This window comes from Ochotona princeps, chromosome 8, assembly GCF_030435755.1.
Source record: "Ochotona princeps isolate mOchPri1 chromosome 8, mOchPri1.hap1, whole genome shotgun sequence".
Classification (NCBI taxonomy): domain Eukaryota; kingdom Metazoa; phylum Chordata; class Mammalia; order Lagomorpha; family Ochotonidae; genus Ochotona; species Ochotona princeps.
The window spans coordinates 24246340-24263858 of NC_080839.1; the positions used below are offsets into that span (position 1 = coordinate 24246340).

General features: G+C 43.0%; 1 protein-coding gene across 5 annotated transcripts in view; it reads left to right on the top strand.

Annotated features, from left to right (window-relative positions):
- EVA1A (eva-1 homolog A, regulator of programmed cell death) overlaps window positions 1-2572 on the top strand; it is a 78051-nt gene extending 75479 nt beyond the window's left edge. For all 5 annotated transcript variants that reach the window (XM_058667708.1, XM_058667706.1, XM_058667707.1 and 2 more), the window contains one exon: window positions 1389-2572. In XM_058667708.1, coding sequence (XP_058523691.1) covers window positions 1389-1762 — 374 coding nt within the window. In that variant the 3' untranslated portion in view covers window positions 1763-2572. The remainder of the gene's footprint in view (window positions 1-1388) is intronic.
- The last annotated feature ends 14947 nt before the right edge of the window (window positions 2573-17519 follow it).

The following is a 17519-nucleotide window of genomic DNA, read 5'->3' on the forward strand; positions in this document are numbered from 1 at the left end:
ATTGTGCAACAAAACACTATGCAGCAGTCAAAAACTGCTGTTAGGCGAAATATAGTGTTTGGGAAATCTCTTAAGAAATGATAAATGAGCTGCTTGTATTATTTTGAACTCCATGGAATTAAAATTTAATTCATACTTTTAAGTGGTTACAGAATATGGAAAACCAATTTGGTGATGTCAGTCTTAAGATCTCTCAGCAGAGGGATCTGCTGACCACACAGTGTGACTGACCACACAGTGTGACTCAGGCCAGGCACATCCTTGTGTTCTCATTATTAAAGGAACAGACACTTCCCCACCGACTGTCCTTCATTCTGTGAGCACCTCTTCATGAGATCACCAAGGGCACCACTGAGTAATTCTATTCTCTCTCAGCAAGGAAGAGCTCAAATTTCTTCCCTTTCAGTTCACTTGAGATCATTTAAAAAAATGCCCACACTCGGCTTTCATGTGTAACTGATTGCATAAATTATCTGTTGCTACTGGAAAAATTAACACACATTATCTCAGTTTCTGTGGGTCAGAAATCTGGGTGTGGCTTAGTTGGGCTCTGTGGTTCAAGACCTCTCACAAGGCTGTCCGAGTCTTGCACAAAGTTGCTGCCAGCCCAGGGCTGCGGTGAAGCAGAGGGTGCACCAGGGAGTGATTCACTTCCAAGTTCACTCCCGTGGCTCTTGGCCTCCTTGAGCTCCTTGAAGACTGTTGGCCAGAGGTCCCTCTTGGATCCTTGACCCAGGAGGCTCTGCAGGGCAGCTGGCTTCATAGGATCCGGCAAGTAGGAAGAGAGAGTGTGAGCATGACAGAACAACATTATAGCCTTAGTCTGTACCTCCGTCTTAGAACCACCATCACGTGGCTGCTGTTATAGTCTGTTCCTGGGTTAAGGCATTAGGTCTCAGCCTTAGGACTCTTGGCTTGCACAAGGGCGAGAATACCAGGAGGTGGGGGTCATCTCAGAAGTTGCTCTCGCTGTCATTAAAAGGAGGATCAGAGGGGGTTGTATGCCAAGTCACCACGTTGTTGTGCCTGTTGAAATAGGTAAGAGGCTTTTAACAGACATGTCTATTTAACAAATGTCACCAAGCCAGGTCGGTTGCTTTCATTTCTGCAGGTGCAAAATAATTATAGGTGTTCTTCCCTTTGCCCTTCGTTTGGAAAGAATTTCCAAGTTAAAGGTGAAAGAAAAGCAAAAGAACATCCTTTTCCCTTTAGTGAGTCACCGTCTGTCAGTAACTGTATTGTGAATACATCATGAAGTTGTCACACGGGAGAGCAGTGTTCGTAACCTTCAACGCCTTGGGCCTGATGAGAGGGGTGGGCAGGTTGTTTTTGCTCTTTGCCTTTGAAGTCACGGTGGTCTCTCCATTCCTTGCTTTTTCAACCCCCAGAAAACCCTGAGCGAGCCGCACTATACTTCGTCTCTGGCGTGTGCATCGGGCTGGTCGTGACGCTGGCTGCCCTGGTGATGCGACTCTCCTGCCACACAGACTGCCGGCCGCGCCGCCAGAGGAAGTTCCTGCAGGACCGAGAGAGCAGCTGTGACAGCAGCGACAGCGAGGACGGCAGCGAGGACACAGCGTCCGACCTCTCGGTGCGCAGACACCGCCGCTTCGAGAGGACGTTGAACAAGAACGTGTTCACCTCGGCCGAGGAGCTGGAGCGGGCGCAGCGGCTGGAGGAGCGCGAGCGCATCATCCGCGAGATCTGGATGAATGGGCAGCCGGAGGCGCCCGGCGCCCGCAGCCTGAACCGCTACTACTAGGGTGCGGCAAGGCCCAAGAAACCGGTGCGCACCCACCTGTTTCCTAGTCTGGAGGACAGATTTTTCTTAAGAACTCAGTCTCCCACGAAGGAGAATAAAGCAAATTGTAGGGACCTCAACCATTCCAGGTGTTGGAATGGTGCTGAATGGTCCAACCTTGTGGATGGAGGAGATTCGGGCTCTGGGTCTCTGAGGTTCTCAGAGGTTTCTGCAAACTTTATCACTGCCTGTTACCTCCTTTACAAAAGGAAAGGCAGCTGTGATGCAAAAGCTGGGAGGAGCAGGGCGAACATTACTCCGGAAAAGCAGTTTTGCTAAGCATCTTCTCGCTGTGTAGGGCGATTCTGACTCAGCGGGCTCTGTGCTTCTTATTTAAGGCTGGTGTTGTAAATCCCACGTTGCAATGGCAACTTCTCCGTTTTAAACTGGCACCTCAGGGATTAAAATCCTATTTTTTTTTTAGTATATTTCCCACCTCATTCGTGAAAATGAATAGAGTTATTGTATTGTGGGAGATGTGTCAGTGAACTAGGAATAATGTTGGTAACCTCAAAGGATGAAGGGTTTTTATTTTATATAGTTTATAAAAATATATATTGACATGCATGTTTAAACTGCTGCATAAAAATTAAACATGTCTTGTCTCTCTCCCCACCTCAACTTTGAAGAAATGGCTTCATGCTTCAGATGATCATGATTATAAATACTTAAAAAAAAAAAAACAACTTTAGGTTTCCAAGAAAAGAATGAAAATGGGAGATAAGGATTAAAAAACCAAAATTAGGATGAAATAAAAGCAAATTCATGAACTCTTTCTTGTTTCTAGTCTGTCGTGGTGGCTAAAGGATAGCCCCTTTACGCAAGTAGGGGTGCAGTTTTGCCAGACCCCGCAAGGATTAGAATGCAGAAATGACCCCAGTGTGGATTTCTGGGCTTTCATTTGCTGTATTTGTATGTTGTGGTTGTAATATGGTTGAGTCAGTCAGAGAGAAGAATAGAAGACTCACCTCTGGCCACAGATAAGAGGGTGACCCCCATATGGGGAGAGGAAGTTGATAGGGAAGGAAGAGAAGCAAGACAGTGCCATATTTAGAAGTGGGTTGAGGAGGAAGAGGAAGCCACGGCCTCAAGACTGGTAAACAGGAACAGGGAGATGTGCCTTTGGGCTCTCTTCTCCTGCCTTGGAGTAGGTTCCTTTGTCTGGTGCCCTGGAACTTTCTCACTGGAAGCTCTCCCCTGTCCACTGATTTTTGTGACCTTGCCAAATGGGATTTTGAGAAGACTTCTTCCAGGTGGGGGCTCTACTGCTGCCCAGCCCTCTCTGTTGGTGGGGTACAGACGGCTGTTTTACAGGCAGAACCGTCATATCCACTGTGTGTCCAGGGGGAAATAACAATATGACTGAATTCCCCAGTGGCCTACTTGTATCATTCTCGATGGCCACATTGGTTAGGAACAAGTCCCAAAGATCTTGCTAGATTTGCCTCTCTGACTTATGGTTCCCCCTTTAAAAAAATAGAAATTATTCCTTTTCATTTTATTTAGAAGGACAGATTTTCTTTCTGCTCATTCATTCCCTAACTGCCTACAATAGCCTGGGCTGAGCCAGGCAGAAGCCAGGAGCTGGAGCTTGAGACGGCATCTGAGTCTCCCACCTGGGTGGTGGAACTCAAGTGCTTGAGCCCTTATCTGCTGCCTCTCAGGGTGTGCGTTAGCAGGAGGCTGGAATCAGAAGCAGAGCCAGAGTTAGGGTTAGGCACTTTGATATGGGATGTGGGTGCTGCATGCGACATCTTTTTTTTTTAAGATTTATTTATTTTTATTGGAAAGGCAGATATAGAGAGAAGAGACAGAGGAAGATCTTCTGTCCAATGATTCAATCTCCAAGAAGCCACAATGGCTAGAGCCAGGAGCCCCTTCCAGGTTTCCCATACGAGTGCAGGGTCCCAAGGTTTTGGGCTGTCCTCAGCTGTTTTCCCAGGCCATAAGCAGGGAGCTGCGTGGGAAGTGGGATATTTGGGATTAGAACCATCTCCCATATGGGATCCCGGCACGTTCAAGGTGAGGACTTTGGCCGCTGGACTACCATGTCAGGCCCAACATGTGACATCTTAAGCACCGCTCCAAACACCTGCCCTGAGAGTCTCACTCATGGTTTTGTTCTTTAGCTGTGTGGAGGGGATTATTGCATCATCTTGGACTTTAGATTCGTGTCATCTGTCTTGGTCTTGCTCAGAAAAGTGGAACAACTGGAACCTGTTTTCAAGGCTAGGACTGGATCCAAAGCTGATTTTATGGCCATTGTCAGAGCAGAAACTGAGTAATGGAAAAATTTGGGAGAGCTCTGGGGGCACTTGACGATCTCAGATCTCACTCCAATATCCTGATGCTTTTTGTAAAACTCTTCCTTATTTTTCTGATTTTTAAAATTTAAATTGTAATCATTTTTAAATTTTTTATGATACAGTTCGATAGGTTCATCCTGATGTTTTTAAACTAAGCCCTGAATGTTTCCTTGTTTTAGGAAGGTGGTGACATCCCCTGAGACACAAAATGCACTGGGTAGAAGTTTAACAGGCTTCTTCACTTACACTGTTTGAGAAGAACCCAAGCGTCCCTCTCGTGACTCACCCAATTAGTTCCACATTTTAGGTCTGCTACTTTACTTCTGTTTCCAGTATTTGGATGAGGATGCTTGTCTGTGCAACAGAGATGTTCAAGCCAAGAGCATTTATTGATTCACCTAACAATGAATCGGTCGGTCTGGGTCTGGGTTGGATAGCTGGGTCCTAGAGCCCAAGTGCTACCACGATGTTGTAGCTTGGCTTTCAGCTGTGTGTTTCTCTGCATGTGGTCTCATTTTGTCCTGTTGCAGCTGAAACTTTCGTGTTTGAACCAGTGGAGGGTGTGGGACAGCTTGCTTCTGATCGGATCCTCGTGAAGTTCATGGGGGAGGGGGGGTGTGTATGTACATGGTATTTCTCCTTTTCTGTACTTTGAACTCAGCATCAAGTGACAGCATGGAAAGGCTGTTTTGGGTACAACCTTCTTTATCCTCCATCGTTCCAAGGGGAGACTGAGCTCAAAAAATCCTCTTTAGCTATGAGCAAGTTCTCAGTTTGACTCAGAGCCTCATTTTGACTTACAAGAGACGGGTGGCTCTGATCCATGCAGCACCCAAAGCAACTCAGCTGAACTCTTGTGCTGTGGCATGCCCCAGGTACTTCAGGATTTATGTTGCTCCAAATGAACAGCACCAAAGTAAAGATCACTTTCACACTATGAAATCACAAGAAAGGCCCCCTGTGGCCTGCATAATGTGCTCAGTCAACGTTGAATCACTGTGGCTCAGAGCTAGAACTGGCTGAGAGGAGACAAGGTGTCGGACAGAGAGAATAGTCACTGCACCTGTCTTCCTTGTCTCTTGGTTTTCCTTCTCTCTGGAGTTTTTATTTGTCTGTTTCTCTGAATGTTCTTTTCTGCTTTTTCTTATTCCCTTCCATATGAGTGTGTCCTTCTCAACTTGAACCACTCACTGATCAGGTGTGGCAATGACGCCAAAGACCTGCTGATCACTTGAAATGTCCCTCTCTAGCCCACCAGTCCTCAACCAAGGGAGACAGTTGTGCCACAGGAGGTGTTTGGCAATGTCAGGAAGACAATCTGGTTGGTCCTGCTGGGTGGCTGGGATATTGATTTCTAGCGGCCAGAGATGCCGCTAAATGCTCTCCAATGCTGAGTCCTGTTTTCCATCCATCTCCACAAATACCCCACAAATAAGTAAAGAAATCTGCACATGATTCCAGACTCTGATAGTATATCTCTTTCTTTTTTTAAAAAAAGAATTCTTTATTTTTATTGAAAAGGCAGATTTATAGAGAGAAGGAGATACGGAGACAAAGATTTTCCATCTGCTAGTTCACTCCCCAAGTGGTCACAACAGCTGGAACTAAGCCGATCTAAAGCTAGGAGCCAAGAGCTTCTTCTGGGTCTCCCATGAGGATGCAGGGTCCCAATGCTTTGGGCTGTCCTCTACTACTTTTACAGGCCACAAGCAGGGAGCTGAATGGGAAGTAGAGCAATTGGGACATTAGGAATCCCAGTGCTTGCCAGGTGAGGATTAAGCTATTGAGCCATCTTGCTAGGCCCTCTCTAGCAAAGTCCTGGATGTTGTAGTTCAGAGACAATAGTTTCTGCTGAGTCCTGTCTCACAGATTATTCTTTCAAATCCATCAGCATCAGCATTGGAGGTGTTTTGTAACACAATAGATGATTCCTCAAAGTGCACTCATTGCCCAGACCTGCTACTCTGCTTCCTGTCTGTCAACGACAAAGGAAATTCCAGGTTTACACCCCTTGCCAGCAGTTTGAGGTCATTCCAACTCCTATTTTCCTTGAGTACTCACAATCAATTAGAAAATTCTCCCAATTCTTGGTCATGTGTATTTCTTGCATCTAACCTTGCTTTACAGTTTCCTTTAAACCTTTATGGTCTCCTGCCTAAATGATTGTGAACCTCCAATCTGTTCTCTGTGCCCTGCCTCCAGCAAAGCCATCCTAAATACAGCTACCCCTCTTGCAGCCTCCCAAGTACCTTCCCATCACGTGTAAAAAGGCCCAAACTCCTGTAGATATCATGTGCCTCCCCATGAAGTCCCACAGTTGCTTTGCCTCCTTTCCCTCCTGGCCCATTTCTTTATATTCTAGTGATAAACTGCACAGAGTTGCCCCCCATATACTTTAATCTGAAGGTTTTTTCCGCCTGAAATTTCCCTCATTCTCTCTCTTATCCTTCTACCTCTCCTCATGATTAACACAAACATTTCCTCTACTAAGAAACCTTCTAAAGTGTCTCCAGGCTGGGTTAAGTACTGTGCCCTGAGTTCGCAGGTATCTTGTGTTTGCTTTGTTCATTGCTCTTACCACAACACTGTGAACTCAGTCCATTGCGTTTCAAAGGTAGGGAGGCATCTATCTGATTCTTTTGCTTGAATTCCAGCCTGAAATGCAGAATTTGGCAGATCAAATACTTTGAGCAACTTTTGTTGAACTATGTAAAGACTATGATGTGTTCACCAAATCGTGTTTCTTCTGTTTTCTGGGCACACAGATGGGTTGGTTCCAGTTATCTGTCACTCATACTGTTAAATGTGATCACGTGATCATGGAGCAGGCCTTCCTAATCGACATTTGACATTTCGATGATGCCTGTTTTATAAAAGATTCCACATGATTCTCTAGGACCTCCCCGACCCTGTCCCAGTTGCTAGATGCAGAGGATCCAACAGAATTGTGAGACCCCTCAGGGTGGGTCTGCAGGTTGTATAAAACCAACATGCAAAGGCCATGATAGCATTTGGTCTGGCTCTGCCAAGGCAACCACAAGCAGGACTTGAAATAAATCTACAGCTGGTTCATTCATAAGTTGATAATTTTGTGTGACTTGCAATAGATGATATAGGTTTCCAAATGGCCTTTGGCAGGAAAAAGAAAATGATTCCGCAATCCTACTGTTGGATGGTATTGGATGCAGGAACCACACACAGGGAAGGAGTCTGGGTTTCTGAATGATCACATAGAAGAACACTGAGTGAGCTGGAAAATCCATGTGGTATTGATTTTGTGTGAAGAAAATTTGCCAGAAAAAAATCTCTGAATCCAAGGCTGAAAGGACTCGGGGAGTCTCTGCCTTCATTTCCCCATCTTTGGGCAGGCTCACTCCTAACTCATCCTCCTTGAGTAAGAGTGATCCTCCATCTTCAGAAGGAATTCTGTAGAGCAGAATAACCATCTTACTTAGGCAATCATTTTCCTTTATTATTAAGTTATGCTTTAATTGCTGTTAGCTGATGTTCATACCAATTGTTCATTCATCTCTCTTTACCATCATTCACACTGAACTCAAAGTTGACTTGAATATTGGCATTCTACTCTGTGCTCTGTATTTTCTACTTTATGTTTCTTATGGCACATCTCCCTTATTCTAACATTAAATATGAAATAGCACAGATTTAAAATTGGACTCTTCCAGTTAGGTGTTGGACTAAGGCATTGTTTGGAATGTTCACATTCCATATTGGGATGCCAATTTGAGTCCCCAGTACTCTGCTTTTGTTCCAGTTTCCTGTGCCCAAGAGGTAGTGGATGAATGAGCTGATGGGAGAAATCTCTGTCTCTTTGTCTCTCTCCTGCTCCATCCCTCCATATGTGTGTTGTGTGTGTGTGTGTGTGTGTTTGCACTTGATCTTAGCCAAAAGGCCGAGAAGCGACTGTGTGTATGTTTGCACACATGTATATCTACCTTTCAGATAAATAAAAACAAAATGAATAAAAACTTTATTTCTAAAAAAGATTGTAGTCAAATAGGTCAAGATCCTATTGTTGGCCAGCTTAAATCAATCTTTATCTGTTAGGGTACATTATTTTGTTCTAAATATTGAACTCAATGCTTAAAAATAGTGCAAAAATATCAGTCTTCAACGTAACAGATGGTCATCCCAAGTCTTTAAAACTATGCATCACCATTGCTTCTCAGCCTTTTGACTAAGATAAAGTGTAAAAATATGCATCATGCCTTCACTTTATCACCCATGGTAGATTTAAAGTCTCCTGATATTTCTTAAGTTGAAAGAGGTACACTGCTTTGCCACTTGGGATAATAATATCTTCCTACATTTAGCCAGTCATATTCTACTGCATTCCCATTACCCCTTGATGTAAACGCTATTTTATTTTCCTGTGCCTGTCTTTGTGCCCTTGTCTCTGAGGTTGGTGGCTAGTGTGCCTCATACTCACCTCTGTATTCTCATTTTGTGTGTCTCACAGTAGAATCTCCTTATACATATTTGAGGTCATAGCATAATGAGTAAAGTCTCAGATAGAATGATAATCCTTTGCTGTGTGCCATCCCACCAAGACTCAAGGTGGTTCGTGATGGGGATGATTTCTGAAGTTTATGAAGGTTATGTTTTCCCTGCCTTCATTTATCCTTTGCTGCGGTACTAAGCATTTTCTCTTTGTTTCCGCTTCAGTGTCTTTTGCATCTCCCTGTACACTGACTTAGATGTGACCCTGTGGAAGAGCTTACTGTGAATTTTCCAAGTGCAACTGAATATGGAGAGTTTTACCAAATTCCTATAGGTTTGGAAGTCATGGGTATGTTTTTTCCTTGATCTTTGATGGCTCTTCTTAATCTCATTGGTGGCCATCTTCCAAGGGAAGAACAAATAAGGGAAACTTAGAAAGCCCAGCCACTGTGAGTTTGCCTTCTTTGTTTCCTCATTGGCCACATCAGTTAGCCCTTGTTTGGATTTTTTTTTTCTTGATTTCAAGACTATCTGAGTCTCATTCCTCTTGTTGAACACTTGACCTTCACACACATTTTATCTGCTTTCTGTAAGAAAGCCCATGATTCAGTCACTGGGAAGGGGACTGCTGTATGAATGTCTTCCAGCCATCCACTCCCTTTCTCTTCTTTCTTTCAGTGAGGATGTGGTGCTACTAGTGGCAAAGGTACAGTTAAAAATGACCTTCACTTCCAGCTGTCATTTGAAAAACACAAGACACCTTGGAGGCTCTAGGAATAAAGATTTCTCTGGGCCCAAGGCCAGAGGCCATTTAGGAGAGTCCTTTCAGGCTCAGAAGCATGCAGTCCGCCCTTTATAAAGAGTCCATGTGATTCACTAAACATGTTCTTTTATAGTTTGGAAAATGTGTGTTTTTAGCTGTAGTCTTCAGCCTTTTATGAGGACTCTCTGATTCATTATATTCTGTTATGACTCCAAATCTGACATATGTTTTGGAGTAGAAAAATTATGGCACTCAGAGTGGTCTCCAGATATTCGGAGTGAATTTCCTGAATGAAGACAGTACATTTATGAACCAGGAACTTTTTTTAAAAAAAGTAAACATATCTAGCAATAACATTTTTTTCTGTGAACTTTAAAGCACTTTTTATTTATTATTTTTAATTTTAGAGACAGGAAAAAGGAAAGAGAGAGTATTTGTGTTTCTATCTACTAATTGGTTCCCAAAATGCCTGCATGACCCTGGGCAGGGCCAAAGCCAGCAATTGGAATATAATCCAAGTCTTCTACAGTCTTGGAAGGAGCCCATATATTTGAGCCATCATCTCTATCTTTCAGGGTATTTATTAGTAGGAGGCCAGAGTCAGAAACTGGAACTTGTACTCAAACCTAGGTACTCAAATGTGGGATATGGGCACTTAAAAATATTTATTTATTTGAGAGACAGAGAGAAAGAAATCTTGTATTTGTGGTCAGCTTTGAGCTGATGTGAAACCATAAGCCAGGGCTTCTACTGGGGCTTCCATGTGGGTGCAGAGGCCCAAATACTTGGTCCATCATCCACTACTTTCCCAGGCTGTGAGCAGGAAGCCGGGTGGAAATGGAGTAGCTGGGAGTTGAACTGGGGCCCATATGAAATGCTACTGGTACCTTTGCCTGCTGGGCCACTGCACTGGCCCAGGATGTGGGTATTTTAATCAATAGGGTGACTCCAACTTCCTGAACTAGGAACTTGTAATAGAAATGGAACTGATGAACAGGAAAGCATTTTCTCTACAATATACTGTTGAGGGCTATGTCTTCCATCCTCAATGGTATTGAACCATTTAAGCTAAGTATGACCGGGATATCTGTAAGGAATAAAGGCACAATAAAGCAACAGAGATTTAGATAAATGGCCTGAGATTCTACTGAAGTTTAATACCAGAGATTATATCGCCGAATTCAATAAACTACAGTTTATGCGCCAAATCCAGCTACTACCTATTTATATTCTGCTTGCCAAATAAAAATCTTTTTTCTACATTTTTAAACCCATTATACTTTAAATGACCATATAAGCACCTACTTCAAGGTTTTGCCTTTTGGTCCACAAATCCTAAATTTTTTACAATATAACCTTTTATAGGAAAAGCTTGCTTATGCCTGTTGTACAGTGAGGCTCCTGCAATATCAAAAAATTGAAACAAAACAAGACTAATGCAGAACCCACTGTCTTCCTCTCCTCCTATGGCAGGCTACTAAATTTCCCCCCATAGGTTCATGTTCTCAACTCGGACCTGTGAATGTGTTACTTTGCCTGACAAAAGGGGATTCACAGAATTGATTAAATGAAGGATCTTGAGCTGGAGAGGTGATCCTAGGTTGTTTGAGTGGGTCCAATGTCAACCCAAAGCTCCTTGTAGAAAGGGGTGGGAGGGTCAGGACCAGAAACGAGTGGTGGTGGGAGCAGAGATTGGAATGATACAGCCACAACCCCAGGGATGCAGACCACTGCTAGAAGCAGAAAAACAAGTAGAGGATTCTCTAGAGTCTCTAGAAGTAGCCATCTTTTTTTTTTTTTAACCTCTTAGGACACATCTCAGATTCTGACCCCTACAAGTTTAAAATAATGATCAGTTTGAAGCCACTAAATGAGTAGTGATTCTTTACAGCAGCACCAGAAAGCCTACCCAATAGCAGCCCTATGCTCACAGGCTTCATCAGGGGCTGTCACAAAATGTAGTTCCTGTAGGGAATTTGGGTCAGAAAGAGCCAGAAGCAATGTTGTGAGAGGAAGCACAGGCTGTGGGACAACTGTCTAATTAAAGAACAATGACTTTTAGAGAGCGCTTGGAAAAGGCACTTGAAAAATACCTCAATTATGTGGTCAGTTGCACAAAGAGTAGTTAAATAATTGAGGAGTTCATTGAGGCTAGAAGTCAAGGGGAGGTAGACAACTAAAGGAGCTAGGAGATGGCACACGGTTGCATAGGCTGGGCTAGGGTTTAAAAAGGACTCCACTCAGCTGTCTACCTAAGACTTAGTGATGTATTTACTGGTAGAAAAACAAAAAGGAGAGGGATTTGAAGACTATAAGGATTTTTTAAATATCAGCCATGAAAACGGTATGACATTCGTTCAGATCAGAGTATTTATCTCCACCTGTCTCCTAATTTCAGATTTCCCCGCCTCAACCAAGAATCCATCTGCTCATTATAATTTGCACCTAGTGGTATTGTTGGCAACCAGTTATGTTCACATGTACAGCCTTTAAAGAGGATGATCTTCCATTCACTGTTTCGCTTCCTAGTGTTCACAATGGCTGGAGCTGAGCTGATCTGAAGCCAGAGTCAAGAGCATCTTCTTTGTTTCCCATGTGAGTACAGGGTCCCAAGGACTTGACTAATGCTTTCCCAGACAGGGATCTTCCATCTACTTGTTCACTCCTCCAGATGGTTGCAGCAGCCAGGGCTGGGCCAGCCCAAAGCCAGGAGCCAAGAGCTTCGTGTGGGTATCGCATATGGGTGGTAGGGGCCCCAATACTTGAGTCATCCTCTGCTGATTTTCCTTGATCATTAGCAAGGAGTCGGGGTCAGAAGTGGAGGAGCCAGGACATGAACTGGCACCCATATGGAATGCTGGCTTCGCAGGTGGCAGATTTACTCACTCTCCCACAATGCTGGCTCTTGACCGGACTTCTTTAAGGAACATAAAGGCAGCAGGCATCTAAGGACTTTGATGAAGATAATGTCCAATTCTGCCTTTTGCCTAACTCTGAAAGTGTGAAGTACTGCAGGAATGTGCATGTTGCCTGGTTGTATATGAAACAGCCCAGAGACTAGTCTAGAATAAACTTGAGATTCAACTAATAAAAGAGGCAGGCATTTCATTTAAATTTCACTGTTCTTTTGTACCCACTACTTAAATGGATGTTGAGGCAGGTGATTTTTTGTTAGTCTGTCTCCTCCACTAGATGACTCCAAGTTCTTTAGTCAGCCCGTATGTCTAAAAGTCCTAGTGCAATTCCACTCTGCGGCACATTATCAGCCAACCTATGCTGAAAGAATGAATAGCTGAACGTTAAGATTCAGCATCCAAAACCTCTTTTGAAATTCAGAGGGACTTTTGAGCAGTGCTTTGCTAGTACTGTTCAAAATGATAATAGTAATTAAATTGATTCATTTTCTGTAAGATTATTTGAGGTTGCTAACAAAATTAAAATGTCTACCAGAAGGTGAAAATGAGTGAATAACATAATCTCTAGATATATCCAAATGTACTGTTTTTTGGTATAAAAGTAGAATGCTTAATAAGACACATTTTTTTTTAGCTGCATAGGTCCCTTGGCAAAGCTTTTGGAGCTTCTACTGGCATCATTTCAGTGTGTGCTTTCCCAGGACTGGCTTTGTTCAAGAATCAGAAGGACTGTGACCCTTACTTCAATCTGCCAGAGGAGATAAGAAAGCAAAAAAGGCTACTTTGTAGAGTACAATACAATAAAAATCATGTTAACTGAAAGAGCTAAGTGCTAGAACGTCCAGTGACACAGAAAACTGGCCACTAGGGAAAATAGCCTCAGAGCTCTCATCATTTTTCTGAAGTGTTTTGTTTTAGGGAGAATGAAGATTCAAAGAGAGGCAAAAAATATGCTTCTGAAATAGAAGTTAACTCATTGACCATCTCCTGTGCTGGTTGGAGGACAGCCTACGCTCATAATATTGACCTCCAGTTCTAGAAAGGACAGCCTTAGAACATTCCAGTTGCCACCACGCTAGACTAATTCTTGTTTACCACAGCCCTTTATGAATAAATAATACATAAAGATAGTCCTGACAAACAGAAATCTATCATCCTAGATTAACAGAGAAATAAATATTGGGGCTTGCATTGTGGTGTAGTACATAATGCTGTCTCCTATAATACTGGCATCTCATATCCCATCCAGTTCCCTGCTAATGCATCTGAGATGTCAAAAGAAGATGACCTATGGAGTTGGACCCCTGCCACACATGTGAGAGAGCTGGCTTTGTTCTGGCTCAGTCCTGATCGTCATAGCCATTTGGGGAGTTAACGGAATGAATGGAAGATCTCTATCTCTTTTTGTCCCCATGACACCACCCTTAATCCCCTGCCTCATGTCACTCTAGCATTCAAAAAAATTTTTTTAAAGGAAATGCTTGCTGATTCAGGCTTCTTTCTATTTTGAAATAACTTTATATAGCTACATAACAATTCCTTTCTGAAATATCCAAAAAGACCATGGTGTAGAGACCACAGAATGGTGAAAATGCTCTTGGAGAAGTGAGGAGTGATGTATCTTTGCTGTAGGCCACATCCTAAGTTCCAGAGGTAGAAAGATTCAGGGCCAGTGAATCTGTTGGTTGGAAGTATAGGGATACTTGGAGGACAGGTGAGGAATAAAATTCTTTTTAAGATTTATTTATTTTTATTTAAAAGATTTACAGAGATAGAAACACAGAGAGAAAGATCTTCCGTAAACTGGTTCACTCCACAAGTGACCACAATGGCTGGAACTGAGCCTATCTGAAGCCAGGAACCAGGAACAACTTCTGGGTATCCCTTGTGGGTGCAGGATTTCAAGGCTTTGGGCCATTCTCTGCTTTCTTAGGCCACAAGCAGGGGACTGGACAGAAAGTAGAGCAGCCAGGGCATGAACCGGCACCCATATGAGATCCCAACATTTGCCAGGTGAGGATTTAGCTGCAGAGCCATCATGTTGGGCCTGAGGAATAAATTTGGAAAGATGAATTGGATCTAATTCCTGGAGGCTTAGACTTTGAGGACTGGCCCATCAGAATGCCCATTTGTACTCAAGCATTGAGGGCACAGAAGGCATAAAAACCAGAAGCTGAGCCACCCTATGCTTCTAAAACAGTTCATCTGGATTGGGAAGCATGAAGCCTTATCGTATGGGATTGAGATGAAAGACTGTGGTATCAATTTGGTTCCTGAATCAGGGAGATCTGGCAGCCAATTAAACAGTGAGGAACAACGAAAAAATGTAGCCAAAGATAGCTGTGAGGGGTTGATGCCTGAATTATTTATACTGGTGATATCATTAGAATGGTAGTGGTAAATTTAATGTTTGAGGAATACCATTCAGTTTATGTAATTTTTTTATAACATTATCTTGCTTAAACAAGTCAATGAGGTTGTCGGAGAGGAGGTAGATTTAATGGAGATTTGTTTCTTTTGCCTAAGCAGCATACTTGACCTTTTTGTTTCATATTTCCGTGGAAGATTAAGGCTCCCAGCACTCAGTTCATGGGATTGATATTTGTCCGTAGCTTCCAGTGACTTAGACTTCAATAATTAACATTTTCCCATGCTTGAGAAATGTGTTTAGTTATAGGACATTAAGTGTCCCAAGTTAATCCAGTGAAATGCAATTGCCAGCAGTGTGAACAGTGGGTTAAGTAGCTGTTTGCATGCTGGGATCCCATATCAGTGTGCGGGATTGAGTCCTGGCTACTGCGTTTCTGATCCAGCTTCCTGCTATTATGCCAGGGAAGACGGTGAATGATCCAAGTAGTTGGGTCCCTGCCACTCATGTGGGAGACCTATTTGGAATCCTTGGTTGCCAGAGTGACCTGGCCCAGATTTGGCTATTGTGGCCACTTGGAGAGTGAACCAGTGGATAGATTTGTGTGTGTGTGTGTGTGTGTGTGTGTGTGTGTGTGTGTGTGCAACTCTCTGCCTTTCAAATACATTAGACACATTTTAGAAAAAAACAAATATAATTGTAGGATTTTTTAATGAAACTATTGGAAAAGGCAAGTCCCTTCAGGCCTGGTTTTACTGTAGCTGTGATGGTAATTGTGGAGTAAACTACCTGATTTGCTTTCTCCCCCATCTCTCTTTCCTTCTCAAATAACTAAATACATTAAAATAACTTAAACTTTCTCCCTTAAAATTAAGGAAAAGGAACATAGTTTGAAACAAGTTGAAAAATAAGCCCAATTGTACACGTTAACTCTCGTCAAATGACAGTGTTGGCCTAGAGTGCTGGATGAGTAGAGGATTGTATGGCTCTATGGAAAACAATTTATGGCACTCATTGAGTATTGATGTCTACCATGAGCAAAGGAAAGGAGATGAATCTCACTTTATTTGTGTCTCTACTCTGACCACAGCTCCTTTCCTGGTTGTTTAATCAAAATATCTTGTTTTTCTTCTTGACATTCAGTATGATTCAACATTACGTCATGAATACGCAGTTTATGGTCTGATTTCTTTTCTCTAGAGTGTAAGCTCCACAAGGAGTTCACTGCTCTATTCTCATAGCCTAAAAATAGACCTTCCTCCACAAACATTTGTTGAATGAATGAGCGGTTTTCTTACTCTGTATTAGCCAAACAAAGCTAAGCAAAGGTTCATGTTTGCAACTGGAGAGCTCAAAAATAGCACAGCTTATAGAAAATTGCACCCCATTGAAAGATTCCCCCCCCCCCAAATACCTATAGTTTAAGGAAAGGAGAGTAGAACTCCTGTAGGCCCATATGTGCAAGTGCTGACATTCACTGAAAGCTCAGAGTTAGGAGCAGAAAAGCAAGCAAGATGCCCTCTCTTCCCTTTCTCAGAGACTGTGTGGAACTACATGCTGGGACCACCCATGGAGCAGGGGCTTGCGGATGGCAGATGTGTAGGTTCCACACTCACTTTCCATCTTAATGGAAAAGCTGTTTAAAAGACACAATCATAACCTTTAGACAGAGAGTTAAAGCAATGAATCATAACATTGTAGTGACACTAATTTAGGATCCAAAAGGTTTGGGAGGCACAACTGTCAAACAGTAGAATGAGTGATGTGAGGCTTAGGAACTTTGGTTATGAATGAGTGAGCATGTGTTAATGAAGCAGCGGACAGAAATACACAAAGGAAACCCTTGGATAAGTTTATTCCGTTGCTCAGGGTTTGGGAGTAGAATGGAAGAATCAGAGGACTCAAGGAAATCTGACTTAGATCCCTGCCAAGGGAGTGTGTAATTTCTTTGGAGGAAACTATTGTGAAGATACCAGTGGTACTAATTCCACTTGGGCGGAATGTGTATTACCAAGGCCAAGCTCAGGGAGACAGGGAAATACAGTAAAGCTAGGACAAAAAAACAATGGACACTAAGTAAGTGTTAGGATTCAAGGTAGGGTGGTAGCCATAAATAAGGCCAGCAAGTGGAAGTGTGAAGAGAATGAAGGGGTGGAAAAGTTCCACAGGTGTTACCGGAGCCTGCCCTGAATAGGAACAAAACAACATGATGGAGTCTGGGAAAAAAAAAATAGGAAGATTGCATGACAATGGAACTGCAGTCAGGGGAGGGTTAAAGGCACTGGTGGGTGGGAGAAAACGGACACATGTGTTTTGTTTCATCATTATTTATATCTGCATAAAACTTCCAAGAAAGTTAAGGCAGCTTTCAAGAATAGAAACAATTGCAAAGCAGCTGTTAAAATAGAAAGAAATGAAAGAAAAATGTTAAACAAAAGGCAGCAGGAAACAAATTGAGTCATTGCCTAGGAAAATCTGGTTATTTTAACAGAACACTGAATTTAGATTTGCATTTCCTACTAGTCAAAGGAAAGAAAGAGGGAGATTTTAATAGCTAGCTGTCCAAGAAAAGAAAGCAGCAGGATTAAGTGAAACTTACTTTATTATTCAAAATAAAGAGAAAGGAATCTGCTGTGGGAAGCTACAGTGACTGGAGTTGAAGAGGAAAGGTTTGAGTAAGTGGAAAGCCAAGGCCAAGTGGAGGGCGCAGGCATCCAGGCCCCCGGCGCTGTGGGCTGAGGTCTGTTCCTCCCGCTGAAGCTAGCTCACCACAGACTCATTTCTGCCCCCTGAGAATTTCACACGCTGTCTTCTTACTTGTGGCCTGGCTGCTGGCTCGCACCACAGTTTGGAAACATCTGTCCTTTTCTGCTGTGCTCATCACAAGCTCATCCTCTTTTTTTAG